General features: G+C 45.0%; 1 protein-coding gene across 4 annotated transcripts in view; it reads right to left on the reverse strand.

Moving 5' to 3' along the window:
• Positions 1-9708: 9708 nt before the first annotated feature.
• Positions 9709-18901, reverse strand: part of SPSB1 (splA/ryanodine receptor domain and SOCS box containing 1) — a 34509-nt gene continuing 25316 nt past the window's right edge. For all 4 annotated transcript variants that reach the window (XM_030507699.1, XM_030507701.1, XM_030507702.1 and 1 more), the window contains exons 2-3: positions 15330-16143; positions 9709-11865 (exon numbers count right to left, since the gene is read on the reverse strand). In XM_030507699.1, coding sequence (XP_030363559.1) covers positions 11738-11865; positions 15330-16023 — 822 coding nt within the window. In that variant the 5' untranslated portion in view covers positions 16024-16143 and the 3' untranslated portion in view covers positions 9709-11737. The remainder of the gene's footprint in view (positions 11866-15329; positions 16144-18901) is intronic.

Genomic DNA, 18901 nt, shown 5'->3' on the forward strand with positions numbered 1-18901 from the left:
AAACATGACATAGAAACATGCAGCTTCAGTTGCGTTTTTTCATTCCCATATTCTTACAAACAGTGCAAAGTTCTCCAACTTGAGCAGATGGAAAGGGAATTAGTGCTGTGTGCCCCTCTTACTGCAGCCTCAGGGTTTTGGCAGAGGTTTAGATGCATCTCTGCAGCTGAATCACTAGGTTTGTATTGCAGCTGCTGTAAGGAGACCCTCCTGATGCATAAGCAGCATCCAAGATTGTAGATAAGAAATATAAGCAGGTGGGCAGAATCCTTTCAGCTCCAAGAGACTGGTTTGGAGTGACATTAGAGCAAGGATCTTCTGTGAGGAACCTTGGGTGGTCACTACTAAGCCATGCGTGTAATTTCTAGAAAGTAGAGCCAAATAAAAAGATTCTGAGGACCTTAAATGAAGTGACTTAAACATCACTTCTTACTCATAGCCCCATGTGTGTTTCCCCCGCTTGAAACAAAGAACATAGATCGGCTTTGTTGCCAAACAGCTAGAGAATAGAAGTTTTTAATGTTGAACAGCTGAGAATGAACATGTACAAGTATTTGTAAAAGACATGTCACCTGCATACAGGTTTTCTTGCCAGGAATCTGAGTTTGCTCTATGAAACTTAAAGGATTGCACCTTGAATTTCCTCTCACCAGGATAGTTTCTTTGTCCTTGTTCTTTTTAAGTACCATCATTCTTTAATGTGCAGGCAGCGCTTCAGTGTTACTGTAGATGACTGGTCTGGGATGTTTATGTAGCATGTTCTATGGGCTTAGAACAGCAGCTCTGCATCTTTGTTCCAGGCAGCCCTCCTTTTGACTATTAGCACTAAACTCTCACACTAGATGTCCTGAGAACATGTTGGGGTTTTTAGGAAGCTGGCAATGATCTGTTCCTAGCAGTGCAAAAGTTGTTGTACCAAAGCCCTGCCTGATCCCTCCAGGAGACACTTACCAAGGTGCCTTAGCAGGCTAACAAAAAGTGGGACACGTAGGGACAGCTCCAAACGTTTGTGTTTTCCTAAACACAGAAAACATACAATTAAGAGAAAAAAACTCAAAACAGAAAAGAATTTACATCTGCAACAAGATAATTCTGTCAGGCAGCAGCAAGTGCAGTAGAGGCTAAGAGACTATTGTGCTAGTACATCCCCATTCTTAAAGGCCTCGCCTTTCACTCCTCCTTTCCTTGTTTATGGATTTTGGCAATAAAAAGATAGGTCAGCCAGGAATGTGCATATCCCCATCCATCTGTGACAGGCACGTGTGGCCTGTAGAAAAGCTATAGGCAGGCATTTTAGGAGCATGTGGAAGAACATAACAGCTGCAGCAGTGCTGCAGGAGTAAGGGATCTGTTCGTCCAGCCTGTGGTGCACTTTGGCATGAGCTCCATCGTTAGGAAAAGACCAGTACATGCTTCCTTAAATAGCATCAGAAAAGGAAATTTAACAAGACAAGTCTGATGTCAGAGAGATCATCTCTGCGCAGGCAGAACAGTCCAGGATCCTTTGATCCTTCCCACCTCCCCATCACAGGCTCTGAAGGTTTAGTTCACTCATTTAATTTGTTCTCTTCTACAGTTTTCCTGCTCCGTACAAGGAAGATCTTGTAACAAACTTGGGAGACTAGACAGTATATCTGGAGAATAATTCTTTACTGACTGAGACACCAAGCATCTCCTGGCATAGCCCCAGCCGGCTCCAATCCCCTGCAAGAGATGGCAAAGTAAGTGAGAACTGTGCTGTGCCTCTCTTCACACAGCCAGCTTCTCCTGCCAGCCCCTGTGTGTGAGCTGCTTTGACAAGAGAAGGAAGAAAAAATAAACCCCAAAGCCCCAAGCCTATTTTTATTTATGCTCATGTCCATGGGCCACTCTTCGTCTAGACAGCTGGTATTAGTATCTGAAGCTGTGCTGGAATCTGAAATACCATTTATTTACAGGGGAAATAAAAGCCCTGGATTAAACAGTTCATGAAAATAATCTGGGAGCTGCCACAAGGCCCGAGGAAACCAAAGGTAACAAGATCTAGAGAAGGCATCTTTGTTTGTCTTGGCTGTAGAGATGTTTTCTCAGCAAACAAAACATCTTGCCCCTCCCAGCCACCTCCCCAAACCAACTTGGCTTCAGGAGAGTATTTCCTTTTGCTTCCTCTCCTCCCACCTTTGTTTGGCTGCTTTAAGCATATCCCCAACCCCCCCACACCCACCAAGAGATAAGTTTCTAAACAAACTGGTCACCCAGTTGAGAAGTGGGACTGGAGAGGGGCAGCTCTTACCCTTCCGAAAAAATCCTTGGAACTGGGAGCTGCTATGTTTTCATGGAGAGAGATTCTGCGTGTCACAGATGCAGCAAAATGTCACGTTGGCACTGACATCTGTCAATGGTTTTATGTCTGCCAACAGCAAAGAATACAAGCAGGGAGGTGGATAGCAGGAGTCTCTGATCCGTCCTTCCACTGCCAGGCAGCCATCAGTGCCTCCTGCACTTGGCCTGGCTCTGCTGCAGACCACCTGCTTGGCCTTCACACTGCACTCATTTTTCACTGCCAGTTGACAGGCTTTAGGAGGTTTCCAGACATGGAGCTAAGCAGGAAAAGAGCAAACCAAACTTCTGGGCTCCATCTGCTCCCTTCCCTTCAGTGAGCAGTGCTCCAAGCACCCAGGGCAGTGTATAAAAAGAGCTTGATGGAGTCACCCTATAATTTTACATAGCAGCTGCCAAACTTTAAAGACAAGCAACAGTAAGATATGAGACCTTCCCCTTTTAGAAGGGACCACCAACTCCGTGTTGAAGCAGAAAGCTCATATTAAGTGAAGCATTAGACCTAATGCAAAATGGTTTGGCTTGTGAAGTGCTGCAGTGCTCAAATCACACAGGGGCAGTTTAGTCAGTAAAGCAGCAGCTGCAGGAGAACAGAGCAGTATCAGGCTGGCCATGGACTGTCTGTGCAGTGTTGACAGGGGCAAGAGTTGGACTAAAGGTGATGGGCAGAAGTTAGAAAGTATTCTGACTCAGAGGTCTCTGAGAGAAGAAGCAACCCTGAGTTCTGTGAGCCTTAAGAGCACTAATCCCTTCTGTTTTACTTCACTAGTGTCTAATGCGGGGTTTTCTCGTGTAACCATTCTGGCAGCTTCCAAACATGAATGCAGAGCATGGTCCACATTTACTGAAACTACCAATTACAGTTTGTAGTCTCATTTTAATATATAATCCAAGGAAATCTGCCATTTTAATCCAATGCAGACAGTAAAGAGGGAAAAAAAAGGTCAATGCTGGATTAGGACCAGGGCTTAACTCAAGTCACGGCAAAAATACCACTCTATCCAGGTATTGGGTTCTTGAAAAATCAGCCTTGCCAGCTATATGGAACAGCCAGGAAAGAAAGATGCATGTTGGTAGCATACCTAGAGCATGTGCTTAATTTCCAGCTGTGATAACAGAGTTCATACACAGCCTTGTGAAGTCACCTCTGCTGCCTGCCTTCTAAAATTCAGCTATTAAACATGTCAGGTATCTCACTATTCCCTCTGTATACTTTGTTTAGAGACAGATACTGTCTTTTGTAGTCCAAAGAACAACTAGCACAAAAGACTGTGTGTATGACAAACTGAAGATGTGCTCCCTCTCTTCTTGGCTGCTCTCTGCAACCTTTGAAGCATCTGCCACATTACCAAGAGGGCTATTTTCTGTGGAGAATAGTTGAGTTCTGGCTACTCCTGCAAGACTCAATTTACTGGACCATGGTCCTGACCCAAGGTGGTCAAACTTGTCATAGTATGGAGACACTGCTGATGAGATCAGAGCCTGAAAAGACAAATTCCAGAGTGCACAGAGAAAAGGATGTTTTCTTTTCCGCTGGACAAAACACAAATTTTCTGGCAGGCATAAGCAGGACAGTCTGTCCACTTTGGCAATACCCTGCATGCCTGGACGTACACAAGTGTGTTTTTACATGCAACCCAGTTTGATTACACAACCTCCCTCCAAGAGAGTCTGGCAAGGAAGATATCTGAGAGACTTTAGAAACTGAGTCTGCAGCACACTGCTTCTCCTCCTGTCCTTAGCATCATGATCAACATGTCAAAGGCTTTTCCTGACCAATGATCTTTTTGCACCGTGGCTTCTTCTAAAGATGGATCCACTCTTTTGGTGTTCATCCCTTCCTGAAAACACCATTTAACACCCATCTGGGGAGATGATACTTAATGCCGGTACTTGATTCTCCTAGACTCCAAGTTAAACTTCCTTGGAAATGCATCATAGCTTGTCTCGGGATGCTCATGCTTGTTTAGGTTGCAGGTGTCCTACACATATGACCATAATATTCTTTTATTTGCATTTATAGTTCATAGAGAAACATACCTGCCTTGTGCTTGCTGAAATGTTCTTGGGATTAGTGCTAGTGCCAGGCAACCTTAAAGAGGAAAACAAGTTTATTGTAGTGAAGGTCACTGTTACTCTTGGTTATGAAGTTCAAAACAGTTAGGAAACACCAATACAAGAAAACACAAACCTAAAGCACGTGGGGCACAAATCTCTTACTCTAAATGGTAAGCATCCTCCAAGGCACCGCTTGCCTGGGGATCTGCAAACCCACCTCAAGGATGCCTGAGCTCCAGGACACAGCTTCTCAGAGAGGTTCCTGTCCAGAAACATCTGTCACCCTTTGAAATCCAGGTTTATTTGCATTTTTCTAACTACTTTTGAAAGGCAAATAAAAATGTCAGATTGCATATGAAGAATCACCTTCTTCCTGATGAGGATCTTATTGCACAGCACTTCACTTTGGAAGAGATAGCTGGCATCTGTCAGGACATGAATTGAAAACGTGTGGATTTATCCAAGCAAGATGCATCATAAGGACTCGTTCTTCTAGGTTTTCCTTTATAAAATCCATAGAAAACTTCATTTCCAGCATTCTGCAAATCTCATTTTCATTGCTGTATTTCCTATCGCGCAGCACGGTTTGACAGTTTTCATTTAAAACAGCATTTCACAGAGACTCCATATGATACATCAATACAGCTGGTTTAAGGGTTTACTGTGCCAGTGTTGTTATCAAACCCCACAGCCAGTAACTTCTGAAATGCTGAAGTTTACGCACTGTCTGTACCAGGTCAGAACGAAAAACGTCAAAATGTCAGCCTTAGTGATCAGATTTCCCCACTTGTCTGCTTGATTCACTGCCTTCCCCTGGGTTTCCATATAGCCCATTAAACAAAACAAACCCAAACCAGGCCTTTAGAGAAAGAAAGAGTTTGACATGATTAAGTAGCTTTGCTGGTAATGTGTACGCAACCCACCCAGGTGTCTAGACACTCTGAAAAACACAGATCATATTCAGGAGGAACAGCTGCTACTCCTCAAGTCTCTCTCTGTTGGACCTCAAAGGAAGTAGGAACAGACCTTATCAATATGAGGTGATCCTCTTCCAAAGGAAACATCCAGAGCGCTGCAGGAAATTAAGTTACTGGTTCAGTAGGTGGCACTTCACCATTCAGATCAACACCACTTGTGTAACCTGCAAGGAAGTTCTGCACTCCCAAAGCATTGGAGAACAAAGAGTTCAGACCCTCAGAGGGGAAAACCCTCACTATTATTTTTCACAAAAGAAAAAGGATCAGCATCTGTGTCCTAACCAGATGCCAGTTTAGGCTGAAGTTTCTTGCCTGCCCATGTACCCTTTATAATAGTAAGTTGGAGAGCGTGTTTGCTTATGCAGCTTTTAGACAGCAAAATTTTGTTAGGCCCTCCTACGTAATAATTAAAGGCTTAGCAAGAGGCTATGAGAGGGAATAATGACAGACTCTGGTAGGAATAGGCATTTATGTAACTCCTCAGGACAAACAAGGTGCTATCTAGAAGGTGATCCAGAAGTAGCATGTATTTCTTGGCCTGTTTTCCACACAATACCATTACACAGCAAAGCTTCCCTGGGCCATAAGCTGTTCCCTGCAGAAGAGTCATAGATGACATTAGAGGAAAATGCAGAGAAGTGTGGACCCAAGCCCCTGGATTGTTCAAAGATGCAAAGCTGAGCAAAGTGCAGGTTAAACCCATTTAACAAGGGCTTAGAAGATGCTGTACTTGTATAGATGTGGGTTTCTAGGAGCTCAAGCGGTGCAGCAGTACAGAAAGCCAAGGATGTGTGCTTGTAAACCTGGAGGCAAAGCAGGCTGCTCCCAGCTGAGAAGTTTGACACAGATAATGTAACTGGCTGGGATGCTGCTGGAGCCAGACAAACACCAAGGGAATCTTGAGGTATCCCTGTTGGCATGTCTTTCAACTGCATCAAATGTGTCACAGTTCTGAAAAACACAAAAGGTCTTTGCCCCACTTAACTGTGTTTGAGAAAGTATTGGCAATCTTACTCCTAGGGGGAAAAAGAAGATTTATAACTTCACTAAGTTACAGCCAAAGAGGCTGCCCAAGGCATGAACTGTGGGTGTTCAGTGTAAGGGTGTTTAGCAAGGCCTAAATTCAGGCTTTAAGTGCTTTTATAAGACTGTAAATCACCTTAACTTTTATACACTGTGGCAACATGTGAGCAGAGGAATGTGGCTGGTCTGTGCTAGTCCCAGAAAAGGTCCTAGATGAGGTCAGCAGATTGGGCAGCAGACGTGCGATGCCGAGCCTTGGAGTAAAATACACTTGTATCTCCCCTGTGCTACGTGCGTATGTGACTAGGGCAAAGGGGCAGGAAACGAGCACAGAAGTGCCACAGGAACAGAATGCACAAGGACAGCTTGAACGCACCATGGGAAGAGCATTGCAAAGCAGTAAGCAAACTGTAAAACACAAGTCAGACAAAACATCTGGCAGCTGCTTCAAATAGTTTTCTGTCTGAAGGGCAGACAAGCCTGCAATAGTTTCGAATCAAAACATGTGCAAGGACAGGATTAGTGCTCCAATGTGTTTTGTGCAAGCACTGAATGAGTTTTGTTCCCTTCAGCGCTGTTTTGTATGCCAAGAAAGGTTGTGCTTTGGGTTAGGTTTTTACTTTTAATAAACTTTACTAAATAAATCCCCATGTATTTCCTTCTCCAGTCAAATGCAACTTAGTCTCTGGCATAAGATCAAGAGCATTAGGGCTGCATAGGAAGCGTATGGGAGAGGAGAGGGGGAGCATGCTAGGAAATGTTTTTCATAATTGTCTTACCTTATGCAGGGGAGAAGGTGTAACTGCCAAAATAAGTTCTTACAAGTATGATGCACGTCCTTTTAAGTTTGCACATCTCAGGCACAGGGAAAGGGAAAATTGCCTTGTGCTGGAACTGGCAAAGGACTTGACAGGTACAGACTGACATGTAGGCTCCAACAGGGAAGTTGTTTGAGCTCAGAAGTAAATTGTTAGTTCTGCACATGGAGAGAATTGGCAACTGTTCCATCTCCCCAAAGTCCTTCTGTCTTGACAATGTCATAGCTCCAACCAAGACCCACAGCAGGTATGTCTGCTGGCACAGATATGCTGCACAGGAATGTAACCTGCACCCGAGACAGGCTTTTCTTTTGAAAGGACTCGTGGCAAGACTAAAGTAATGACATAGAACTGATATGACAGCTACTGAACTCCCACTGAACACTCTCCCCCTTGCACGCATTTCTAGACTTGAATTGCTTGTGCCAAAGCTCAACTTCCAGAAGTACACAAAAGCGACTGCTTGTCTGGAGCATCAGGATGCGAAGATTCCCTGCAGAATTGCCATGGCACTTCTGGATCACCAGCAAGTCAACAGCAGGCAAACTGACAAGGCCAGAAGCCTCCTATAAAATATAGGAGCAGTTCCATGTGCATAAACGTGATTAGTCAGCAACAGCAGGCAGATGAGATGCTGGCCAGGATAACGAGCTTGGTTTTTGAGGAGGCCCTGATACAAGTAGGACTAGCAGTTTTTAATGCTGCTCAAAAAGGAGTGGGTCTGCCTGCCACATGCCAGTGGTTGAACACAGGCACTAGCAGGGGAAGCAGGGAGCCACTGATTCATTAAGACTTGCTAATCTGTGATATCATTTGTTGATTCCAGCAGGTCCAATCCCCATCTCATGACTTCCTCCACTGTTACCATGGCACTGTACATAAACACCGCAGGCTCCCAGCCCTGAGCAGGTCATTTGTTTCAAATATTCCATGCAGCTGGAACACAAGCCTGTTTGGGTGTCTGGAGCTGAGCATGAACTAATTTCTCAGTCTTCTGCACCCGCCCCACCTTCTGCAGCCTCCAAGAACCCCTTCAGCCACACTCCCCGCAAAGCAGAGGCAGCCTTCCCCTGAAAGGAAAGGAGAAGCTGGCCTTGTTCGCACAGAGCCAGAAAGTAAGTGTTCCACTGAAATCCTCCACTGCATCAGCAAACCAAAAATGATTATTCAATATGCCGCATGTTTAGGCTTAGGCTTTACAAACACTGTCTTCTACATTGTGGGGAAAAAACAAGCTTAAGCCATCCAACATTCACAGAATGCTTGCCCTGACTAGAGACAAAGACAAGAAACCACTTGCTTTTTTTATTAAGTTCTCCTCACCCAGTACCCTTATAAGGTAGTCTGTAAGTATATCTCTGAGCTTGAGTTGAGCCTCACATGTTGTAGTGTTTGAACTGATTAAAGCATTCGGTTTCCACATACAAGTTGGTAGCTGCAGGGAAGACAAAAAAGCATGTCGACAGGAGAGGGAATTAAATCCTCTGTCATAATTGACAGAAGTACCAAGTCATCTCACTTCCAGTTTGGGGAGGCTTAACCTCACTGCTGATAGGGTTTGAGAGCATCTCTGTACTGCACAGGTTGGTGGTGGAGAAGACTGAAGGGACAATCAGCAAGTGAACACTTTGTACTCCACAACGTAATCTCCATCTCCTCACAGCCCAGGAATGAAGTCTCTTGTGCAAACAGATCTCAGTGTATGAAAACACAGCATTTTATAACAGTGGGTAGGGAGTGACTGAAAACTAGTATCAAGTGACTTGAGCTAAATCAAGTTCATGACCTCAAGAAGTTACCCAGAACACACTGAAATCAATCTACCACTTTTCAAGCACACATGATACAAGAATGACTCTCCCAACACTCAGCTTAACCTGCCACAGCACCTTCTGTAATTCACTCTGCTCTATGGGCTCACTACGCTTCTATGGGCTATCGATCCCTTTAGCCCTCACCATTTTATCTTGCTTTCTTTTATCCACTTCCTTCCCTACAAAAAGGACAGTCTGGTATCAACACAAATAGGTTATTGATTTGTTTTCATAGGAGCTGCTTTTCCTGGAGAAAAAAGGAAAGTTGTTTGCTGTAATCTAGGAGTGAAATTTGCCAACCTGCCCAATGCATGAAGACAGCAGAGCCCTGTCTATTGAACCTACTTCCATCTATGTGAAGAAAAGGGAGTATGGCTTTAGTAAGTCAGTTGTAAACCAAGTTCAGTTAGGAAACCAGGGCTGTGTCTCATCACAGCTTTTATCCAACTCCCATCAGGAGTAGCTATTAGAGCTGTTAAAATCTGAGCTTACCATCCCCTACCACCCTGCACCAGTAGCTGCAGCTTGACCTCCACCTTTTAGGTGCCAGCTTTAAGTTGTTATTCTTCCAAGTAGAATCAAGGCCACAACAGCTCCTGCTTTACCTGAATGAGCTGCTTTCTTGGGAATAAGCTCACCATGTAGAAACTAGATACAGAGAACTCCATTCAAGTCACACAAATAAAAACCAGCATCAAGTAATATTTAATAAAGTTTATTAGGTTACTGAGTATTATCTACAGTCATAAAATAGAAAGTCAAGATTTAAAACTGTACAAACCAATGTACTGGTGAGGTGACAAGAGATGGAAACAAGGGAGCATGAAGAGCATTAGAAGTAGGAAGAACACAGCTACTTCCCTAGAGTTCTGGAAGACACTGGTTCAAGTTGAAGGCAACCAAGCAGGGCTCCACACACTGAATATTCTTGTGTCCCACCCTGTAACAGAAACTAGTACAAACCCCTACATTAAAAAAAAAAATCATATAATATTAGATTAAAAAAGGGGCACATCACACCCCACCCAGTCTTGGCACCAAATCTGTGCTTTAAAAAATATACTATGCAAGTAGTTTATTTTAAAAAAGGTACCCTACAGCAGCTGTTTAAAACATGTTCTTGTACATAACACCACAAATATATATATTAACATTTTCAACAACTAAACTCATTTGTACCTACACGGAACTGAAGGGATAACTCAAGAGCGAAACAAAAAAAAAAACCAACCAACCACACAAACATTTTTCAAGACAAAGAAATGTGCAAAATAACCCCAGAAAGGCAGCATAGTAACCTGTGGAGAGGTCAAGAGAGCAGCTCCTGCTAGTAAAGGAGTGTCATCCTCTTTACTTGGCTACTGAGGTGAGAATCTATTTGGGATGTGCTGATTTTGCCTGAATTGCTCGTCCTGTTTATTGCAGTTCTCTCCTGTCCCCACCCTCCGCTCTGGAGAGGTTCAGTTTCTTCTTGCTGTGCCTGAAGATCACCCCACTGGCTCCTGGTAAAGTCTCACAAGTTACATCCTGCAGCAATCACCTGGATTTCTCATCTGCTGAGGGGACTTTCGCAGCCACACTACTGCCACCTCCTCTGGGAGAACTCCCACCCACAAGCAGGAAACAGAGAGAACTACTCTGCTGCATAGTTAAGTGGATATTACGCCAATGGTCTATGACAGAACAAAGCCTGGTTTGGATGCCTCTAAGCAGCTTATCTAAGAAGAGAATTCCCTGGCAGAGCCATCAGAGAAACACCTTAGTATGTTTCTCTAAAGCCTTAACATGGAACAGGCTGTATGGAAGGCAGATATAAAATCACAGGATGTATAGCTGTGTAATAAATCTCAGCTCATACAGCCTGTGTCAACCTATTGAGGGGAAGTTCATCCCTTCTCTGTGCTCACATCAGCAAGGGACCCCTGATCCCAGACTAAAACCTGCAGTTTTAAGTCAGAAAGAAGAGGGCAGGTGAAGACACAGTATAGCTGCTCAATCAGCTCAAACCCCCTAAGAGGCAGCAGAACAGAGAATGGAGCAGGAGAACTGAGAAAGCAATGGTGCTAAACAAGAACACAGGATTCACCTATGAAATAACATCAGAACATAGTGAGAAGTCCTGGCAGAGATACAGACATCACTGACATAACCACCATCTCCAAATTACAAAGTGTCCTGGTGGAAGGGTTCTTGGTTTTGGTGTTTCAGGGCCTGGGGTTGGATTCTTTTAATATTTCTTTTTGGTTTTTAAAAACTCAGCAATTAATTCTCGGTATTCCAGACTCTTCCCAACTCTGCTGGCCACCACACGCCTTTCCGTTCTTCGAACCTGGTTTTAACATTTCCACTCCTAATGCCTTCCCTTTCCCCAAATTATGTTCTTCCCTTGAGCTGGTACAGAAAAATCATTCCCTCCTAAGCTCTACAACCCAAAGGATGCAGCATAGCTTTTCCTCAGGAGAAGCAGGGAAGCACAGAGCTTCTGTAAATGTTCCTTTTGTAAGCATGCTGGGGAAGAGACTTCCCAAGAACACCACACTCAGTTGTGAAACAAGGATTACTTGAGAGCTTGCCAATAAGGGCACATGGAGACTTAAGCAGTGGCAGGAATACTTTGGCCAAGAAGTTCCAACAGTAGCGATGACACGAGGGTGGAGAGCCCATTGCTCAGTGGGTCAGCTCTGGTATTTTTGCCTTGGTTCCAACTCTCCATCCTTGAACACGAAGGTCATTGGTAGAGCAGGTAACTCTTGAGGGAGGCTGGCAGTGGCAGTGTAGGGATCTCATTCAGTCTTTCCTTGCCCAGAGCAAGCCTCACAGCTCGCCGACACAAGTCCATCAAAGGCAGTGGTTCAGCTGGGGAAAAAGACCCAAGACATTAACATACCAACCCACAAGTTACATTATAAACCCCTAGTGGAAGTTCCCCTCTGCAATACCAGTCATTCAAGTCAGAATACATCTTCTAGCTTGTGCCTCTTACTATAGTAAACCTTATTAAAAGATTCACTGAGGTAAGAGACTGCAGTGCACAGTCTGACAGCACCAAGTGGTATGGATACCCAGAAAGTACCATGATTTGTCTCATATAGTAGGATAACAGCTGTGAACCCCTTCGCTTGTGCTACATGCTTCCCATGAATACCAAAGACATCTGTCAAAGCTTCACATCACTACTTGTATTGTGACATTTTCCATTAGAGGATTCCCTCCTGTGTCAAACCTGGGAAAGAGACAAGCCTTTGGCTATCCTTTTTGCATCCTGTACTTACAAACACTGAACAAGATAATACTAGTTTTTCAGGAATGGCACATGGGGCCCTTTGATGCTGAAACGTCATTCACAACATACAGGGGGCTAAGGTCAAAGCCAGAGTTAACACATCACAGCTGCACAGAAGGAAGATACAGATTAGTTTCTCACAGCTTCTGTCACCGTGTCTGTCCAAGCTCACCTTTACACAACACACTGCTCAAGCCTAAGGGGTTTCTCCTCCTCCAGGAGAGGGCTAACACAAAGACATCCCAAATTAAGCAGATACCTGGACATCCTTCGAACAGCCTGAGGGCTCAACACGCACCATTAGAAAGCTTCCTATGCAGACATCTTGAGCTAAGCAGACACACCTAAAGACATCCACAGGAGTGGAAGAGTTTGGCTGAAAAGCTGCAGTTTTCAAGAACCTCGGCAGATGCCAATAGCTTTAGCTTCCACTATACAAGCCAAATTAATCTGCCTGTTCATATAACTGTTTTCAACAGCTGAGACACAGGGAAAGCTTTGTTTTCTCTGAGCATAGTCATGTTACTACATTTTTCACCAGAATTCATTCCATCGATAAAGTGGACACAAGTTCTTCCCTTCCAGGTTCAAAGATACCAAACAGCTAACATTGAAAAGCTGAAGCAGAAGTGTTGTCAGTAGCCTCTGATCAGGCCACTCCTGAAAAACTAAACAGTCAGACTGCTCCATGTAGAAAACACTTCCAATGAGAAGTGGAAAAAGCTAATTTTCATCTCATTTTTGGCAAGAAGTCTGTGAGAAGGAGAGTTTGTTAGCTGAGGAGAGACTTGGTAACAGAGTCAGGAAATGCATGCTTGAATTGAGCTGTCTCCTCCTCAAATTAGCAGCCAGGGCTGAACTAATGCCCTATTCCCCCCTTTCCTTCCCTGCTGTGGATCACAAGCTGTTACCTGCTCCAGGGGAAGCTGCAGTGGAATGTTTTTTCTAGCAGTTCTCCAAAGTTTCCCCAGTGCTTCAGGCATTGATTATTCTGAGGAATCACCTCTATACGCACCCCTCTTCCGCACTGATAGCTGAGTGGAGAGCCAGCAGATCCCTCAGGGCAGTGCTGTTGCTCCCCAAGCCCCACCATGCGTCACACACATTCTGTGCCACAAGTGAAATCAAGGCTGGGCTACACTCAGCCCAAGGTCTTGCCTGCTCATGACCTACTTCAGGATCCATGCTGCCTCTTCTGCAGGGACAGGTCTCGGCTGCTGGACTGCACGTCTCAGCTCTGGCTGCAATACTGCCAGAGAAGCCTGTTACTGGCAGCGCTCCTTTGGCACTTCCCAATGCAGCTTACTCTTAAACCACTGGGATACAAATACACTGTATTCAAAGTCTGTCCCAATCCCTCCTGCTCCATATGGAGATAGCTGGGACAGAGGCATTGTCTAGCCAGCATCCCAGAAGACAAGGGGCCCTGATGTACAAAGCCTATAGACATTAGCATAACAAACACATTCCAGTTTAATGGCCTTAAAAGGAGAGGATCTTCTTTCCACAGAGATTAAGGACAAGAACTTTGTCCTCATCTAGTTTGCACTGATAACCCTGTCTGACGGGAGGCCTCAAGACCAAAAAGAGAAAGCACACACTTATCTGACCTCTTTCCATTCACAACCACTACAATCACTGGACAGTGTTGCTATTGAATGCTCAGAAGTGGTTAGAGCCAGACACCTTCTTTCTATCTGTGCCAAAATAGCATCCCGTCATTCCTGGCCTTATGCCCACAATTCACTCCTATGCTGAGAGCACATTACAACCAAATCCAATACTGGAGGTGGCCATTTCCTTGCTAAGCGCAGTTCTGTGCCAACAGCTCCACAGACTTGCTGGCTTTGAGGGGAGCTGCAGATTTTGGCTTTGACCCTTCAGAAACCCCTGGATACTGGAGCTGCTGCCATTCTGTAAGCTGGTGTGGCACAACGAGCTGGGTTTCCTTCTCTTGGTGAGAAAATGCTCTGCCAAGAGCTCTGCTGTTTGGTCTTGCCGAGTTGAAGCGTATTTCTCAAAGCACTTTTGCTCCCATCCCTTTGCAAGGCTTTCCTGGGTGTTCTGACAGCTCAGTTTTCCTGGTGCCCACTGTCAGCTTTGTTGTAGCTCATGCCATCAGTGCCAGGGGTTCGCCATTGCTGGCCCAGCACTAGAACATGTTCTAAGCACACATCAGAGCCCAGTATGTCACAGCCTTTGGGCAGACACTGTTCTGGAATGCAGGGGAAACACTGCTCTTTTCATATCAATACAGCCAGATTTATTTCACTAACATCATAAATCCAGATTTTAATCCACTTCCTTCACCTCTCTCCTCCACCCTAACCCAGAGGACTGAGTCACAGTCTGGCCCCACGGGAACTTCTGACTATGAGAGATAACAGACTTTAGCACATTTGGACAGCCAAATTTTTTACTAAACTTAAAAAGATTGATGCCCCTATTAGTAAAAGGCCTGGCATGCAAGTTGGGCTGGCTACAACATCCAGCCCCACATGAGAAATGAGCACACCCTGCCCTGAAAGGAGCAGAGAAATGAGCTACTTTTTTGAAAGATGAGATTCCTGTTTCCTTAGAGAGGGACACATCTTTCCACTCTGGCCTGCAATGGATTTTAAAAGTCCCTTCATTAGCCATTTGAGGAAGAGGATTGTCCCTTAGTGTCTCCTATGAAGGGACACCAGGATTACACCCCCAATAGTGCAACTGTAAGGACATTCCTGCTGATACTTTGGTAGCAAAATAAGAAGGCTTGTCATCTCTAGATAGATAGCTGGCATCACCTTCTCGAACCCTACTACCTCCCCAAGCCCTACTTACTCCCTGTAGTGCCTTGGGAACAGTACATGTGTACAGCCAAACTGTTTGAATTATCCATTAAGGATTCAGAGCTGCATCCAGCAATCCTTCTGCCAATATGAAGTCCTCCCCTCTCTAGAAAAATGGAAACCCTCCCCAGGATGGTCTAGTAAGCCTGCACTTCAGTAGCACAAGGATCTGTGCTGTTAGAACTAATACAGGAAGTTGTACTCACGGTCAAGTCCATTCAAGTAGCACATCCGTATTTCACAGTGTCCCCACACTGCGCTTACCACTGGATATAGCTTTTTCCCTTTGAGTCCTCGAAAGGCAACACCCATGTATTGCCCATCTACAATGAAGCTCAGTGTCCCATCATCCATGTCCAGAACCACCAGGAAAGAATCCGGCACAATGAAAGTTTCATCTGGTTCTAAGAAGGCAGGGTAGGTTTTACTTGGCTGGTTCTTGCCATCGTGGTACAGTCTGTTGCGTCCAAGGTCCCAGCCCCAAGATTCGTGGTTATTTCCTACCAGCGTCGTGTACCCTACTGAATGCAAAGGGGCATCTGCTGTCGCCACCCCGACCACAGCATGTGTGCCTCGCTGCCTCATTGCCCACGTGATCTGCCACACGTGGAGCCCTCGGGTATATCCCACTTTGCCTCTGATGGCATCTGTACTCTGAGCCACCGGATGCCGGTGAAATATGAGTTTGTCATCCTCTTTCACAAACACGTTCAGCGAGCGATCATCGTTGTTCCATGAATGCAGTAACTGCACTTCATAGGACACCGGAGGCATGTCCAGTAGCAAATCCAGGCGTGTGGGTTTGCTGTAGTCGAGTCCTTGGAGTTCCTGTTTCAGTGGCCTGTATACAGGGTCCCTCATATCCACAGTCTTTATCCCACCTGTGACCTTCTGACCCATGGTGTGTTCTGATTTTGCCTATTTATAGGCTCATGGATTTAGCCCGCTGCTCCTGCTGGCATTCAGCCCTATAACAGGTTGCCAGGACACTCTGTCAAGACGTGCACCAGTCAGTATTGCCTAATGGATGGAAAGAAAAACAAGGAAAGAGTTAACCATCAGCATACACAGCCTTGTATGTAACATTTACAGAGCTCTGCTTTAATCTGTTTATCCTGACAAGTCATCCTTCCTTTCCATCAGCACAGCAGGGTAATGCACGCCAGTTATGCAGTATGCCTGACATAGCAGAGATAGCATATAAATCAAAACGATAGGTACAAAGTTTCTAATGTCCCCTTCAGAAAGGCACTTGAATTTCTGCTTCTAAGGAATGTACAGATTCAGCCAGAGCTCATCATCTCTATGCACTGCTTCTTATTACTGCATCACTAAACCTTGAGAGCACATTTGTACTTAGGCTGCCTCCAAAACCTTGCTTTTATATCATGATCACCTCTATGTCATCCAGAAAAATTCAAGAAAAGAGTTTATTCAAGGCAGAAGACTCAGAACCCAGCACACAGTAATGCTTCAGACTGAAGTTTGCCTTGGTTGTCTTCACTGGCAGGAGGACTGAAAACAGGGTCTTGTATACACATAATTCTGCCTGGTCTCCCTGCCCTAATTCATACCACAAGACATCCCAGTGAAGGCCCAGGCTGCCCACTGGTGTTCTCTGCTCCAGCTCTTTCAACCACCACAGAGAATTTCTCCTGCCAAAGCCATCTCTATAGCTATCCACAACAGGGCCAAAACACAAAAGGCATTTAATAGGAGTCCCAACAGCTTCAATTTCTCAAATATAGACCTGAGTTGACAATTGCATTGTCTTTGGACACCGTAGTAACATGCTACAGCTGACTAGTAGTTCTTCAGGAACCTCTAGGGTGTAAGCATCCCCAATAATAAAGCCTACATACTGCAAAGACACGCACAAGTATTGTCTGTTGTTATCCAGCCATAATTTTCTTCCCTCAGCACAAACAGTTCCAAAAGAGAAGCAAAGCATTGAACACAAACTATCTTCCCATAGCAGTGATCAAACAAGGTAAGAGCCAGGCAATAAAAATGAAAGCTTCTCCATCTGGAGAGTTACAAACCTTCCACAGAGCAGCTGGCAAAGCAGCTAGCAGCCATTGAGACAGGTTTGAGCATCCTCTGCAACCCTCTAAAGCTCTGCTAAGTACCTTAGAGGCCTGAGTGCAAAGCAGCAGACAAAACCTGCTGGGTCCAGCCTTGAGGGATGCCCATTCCAGCAGCTGCAGGCACTACTGGCACCACTGAATTACTGCAGTCGAGAGCAAATAAACCTGCTGTTTGCTGTGTCTTGAATGAGTAGCTTCAAATCGGGGCAGCTTCTCTTCTCCAAAAGGAAAAAATCCCCAGCTTCAAAAACAGGATCCAGGGGGAGGAGCAAGATGTTTCTTACAGTTCTGCAGTTTTCCTTCCGAATTTCAGAGAAATCTCTAAAAAGCTGAAGCCAGCTTGGCTACAGATAGTACTAGCTCACTTCATGTACCTCTCCTCCAGTGCTGCATCCACCAAAGTGTCTCTGCTCTCACTCAGCAACACAAACAAGCCTCTAAGGCAGCTGCCAAACTGGGGGCAGCTATTAGGAGAATGAGAAGTGGGAGGGGAGGGAACCAGCTTTCTAAGAAAAAAAAGTGTTATTTTAACATTTCCTGAAGTGAGGCAATCGTGCAGGGCTCCTGCCAGCTGCACTCCCAGCACTCACAACCAAGGACCTCATCTGGCATAGAAAATAGAGCATGAATCATATCTGGTTTAAAAATAAGGTTACTGGACATAAGAAGCAAGGCTTCAGCTAGAAGGTGACAGGGAAGGCTCATGTATGCCCTAGGTTAGGGAGCAATTCACCAGCTTCCTAACAGGTTTTTACTGCTAGTCCAGGGTATGCCATTGGAACTGTGAGCTCAGGTCTTGTAGTTCTTAAGAGAAAGACTACTTTTCCTTCCTTCTTTTTAAATAGGGAGGGAAAAATGCCCGAGGGTCTTCAAAAGTTATATCCCAACACAGAAACTGTCAAACAAAGGCTGTCAGCAAGGCACTGGCTAAAGCACAGTTTGGAATGTACAGGCAAATTCAGCTGTTGGATCTTTGATTAGGATAAAGCAGCAAAACATTGTCAGGAGGGAGGCAGAGATTTCCTGAGCGCTGTACAGTATGCATGAGAACACTCCACAGGAAGCTAGAACCAAAGCAGACTGCAGGAGTATTGGTGCAGACTGCTCTGAAGCACAAAATGCTCAAGAGAAGTAAGAGAACACTATTCTGTGCTCTCCGTTAGCAAAACAATGCCTCATTCCTTATGGCTTGCTCTCTTTTGCCAACAAAAGCTTCAGCATATTTCTCTCAAGGCAGCTGCACCAGAAAGGGAATCACCACAGTGAAGGACAACAGGGACTTCCGAAGCGCATGGGATAGGGATACCTCTCACTGCCTGCACCAGAGAGAAAGCAGCTCCTCCTGAACACAAGCACCTTGTATTAGTTATGACACTTTCCCAAGCAAACTATTAACACTAGATGAAGGACAACAGCTAGAATAAAGCAGAGAAGGGGGAAAGGCAAAGACTGGAACAGAGGGGTAGGTTAGAGTGAGAGCAGGTCTGATGCTGAGCTCCTTATGCCAAGATCAAAGTGCAACATAGCTCCTTATTAGGGCAAGGCAACAATTCCTGCTCAGAGCTGGCTCCACTGTCCCTGGCACTGGTCTAGAACTGCAGAGTGGCACCTTGCCCTACAGTCAGGAAGCACAATTACACCCTCAGTCTTCAAAAGGAAAAGCCTCATCATGCACAAGACAATACAGGTAC

This window comes from Strigops habroptila, chromosome 16 (genome assembly GCF_004027225.2).
Source record: "Strigops habroptila isolate Jane chromosome 16, bStrHab1.2.pri, whole genome shotgun sequence".
Classification (NCBI taxonomy): Eukaryota; Metazoa; Chordata; class Aves; order Psittaciformes; family Psittacidae; genus Strigops; species Strigops habroptila.